This window comes from Nanorana parkeri, unplaced genomic scaffold (genome assembly GCF_000935625.1).
Source record: "Nanorana parkeri isolate BGI_ZX_2015 unplaced genomic scaffold, ASM93562v1 scaffold1377, whole genome shotgun sequence".
In the NCBI taxonomy this organism is placed as follows: Eukaryota; Metazoa; Chordata; class Amphibia; order Anura; family Dicroglossidae; genus Nanorana; species Nanorana parkeri.
Genome location: NW_017307645.1, coordinates 41,414 through 43,260, shown reverse-complemented (window position 1 = coordinate 43,260; position 1,847 = coordinate 41,414). Strand labels below are relative to the sequence as shown.

Genomic DNA, 1,847 nt, shown 5'->3' with positions numbered 1-1,847 from the left:
AGGAAGCGTCCGGCCTCATTACGACTTGGCAGAGCTTTGTTGTCACAGCGGCGGCGGCAACGACTACAAACCAAAGCCGGCCATGAATCTAACCATTAATTACCGGGGAACTCTCCGCCTTTCACAATGTTCACTGAGGCCGAGCAGGCGGAGAGGATCATAGTGTGTGCCAAGAGGATAGGGGAATACGTATTGTTCTCTGCAGCTTTCACACCGCCGACAGACCACCCCCCGCCCCCACCCCTCTATACATATATACATCATCTATAGAGCTCTTCCATTCAGGTCACTGGCTGAAAAAAACCCGCACTGCATCAGGAAAGGAAAACCCGCCGACTGCCCCGCAGGAGGACAAACATGCCAAACCATCATGGCTGCTCCTCTGTATTCTTTCCCATAATCCCCAGTTACTGCAATCATGGCACCGTGCTGTCAGACGCATGTTCTGCTGGAGGATGACATTTGTTTGCCCTGCGTCAGCCTCTCTCCTGCCCACATGACCACCAATCCATCCACTGGCATTCTAGGTCACGTCTGCACCCAGTCTAAGGCCCCGTTCACACGACGATCAGCCCGCACGTACAGCTCCGTGCTGCGTGCAGGGCCGTATCGGGCAGCTCCCGGGAAGGACAGGTGCTGCGTGTGATTGGTACGCAGCCCCCGTCCTTCTCTATGGGGGTACGTGGCCGTACACCGCCCTGCGCTCACCTCAAGTGCAGGTCCGTAGGGGTGCGTGTTTCCTGGCTCGGACGCAGAGAGGATCCATCCTGTCACCCGTACGGTCGTGCAAGGCGGGTGAGCGTAGAGGGTCGTACGGCCGCGTACTCCCAGAGAGAAGGACGGGGGCTGCGTACTAATCACACGCCGCACCTGTCCTTCCCGGGAGCTGGCCGATACGGCCGTGCACGCAGCACCGAGCTGTATGTGCGGGCCAATTGTCGTGTGAATGAGGCCTAAGGGTCGCGTCTACACCCACCGCCAACTTCAGGGGGTGGCGTCTACACCCACCGCCAACTTCAGGGGGTGGCGTCTACACCCACCGCCAACTTCAGGGGGTGGCGTCTACACCCACCGCCAACTTCAGGGGGTGGCGTCTACACCCACCGTCAATGTCGGGAGTCGCGTCTACACCATTGGCCATTGTTATTATCGATTTCATGATTATCAAGTCATTTCGGATCACACTGATGTACCACGAACGGTGGGTCTAATCATTTGGGGGGGGGGTCCCTGAGACCTGAAAACTATTTGAAGGGTTCCTCCATGTTATAAAGTCTGATCTACATTCTAGTACAGGGGGTAGTCAACCTCGACACTCCAGCATTGGTGAAACTACAAGTCCCATAAGGCATTGTAAGAGTCTGAAAGCCACAGTCATGACTTCCAGAGGCAGTGGCAGTATGCCACTGCCTCTGGATTTGTAGTTTCACCTCGGCTGGAGTGGCGAGGTTGCCTACCCCGGGTTCTAGGACCATTTTATGTACGCAGCATGTCAGATGACAGGATTTGATGGCAGTCACCTCTTGCTGGACACCGTCCAACCCTCGACTTATCGACTTGTCTTTTCCATATCTGTCCAGCATCTTCATAAACCTCTGAAGTACATCGCGCTGCAGCTGCAGGAGAGAGACGGGCGTTAGATCAGATCATTGCGGCCAGAGGGAGATCGCAGCGATTGGCCGCCGTCCCCGTTTCAGGATTCGTCCCTGCACTCCAGGAAAACAAAATGCAACAATGTAACAACTGTGTAAAAATAAAAAGTATCCCATAGAGCTGCTGCAAACATCTACAATGTATCCATCCCAGCCAGATTCTCCTTACACATTTCCGATTACTGGAGGATAATG

General features: G+C 54.7%; 1 protein-coding gene across 1 annotated transcript in view; it reads right to left on the bottom strand.

Moving 5' to 3' along the window:
• Window positions 1–1,847, bottom strand: part of LOC108797979 (CD151 antigen-like) — an 8,993-nt gene that overhangs the window by 3,240 nt on the left and 3,906 nt on the right. Inside the window, exon 4 of the mRNA XM_018569668.1 lies at window positions 1,521–1,616. Within this exon, the coding sequence (XP_018425170.1) occupies window positions 1,521–1,616 (96 nt within the window). The remainder of the gene's footprint in view (window positions 1–1,520; window positions 1,617–1,847) is intronic.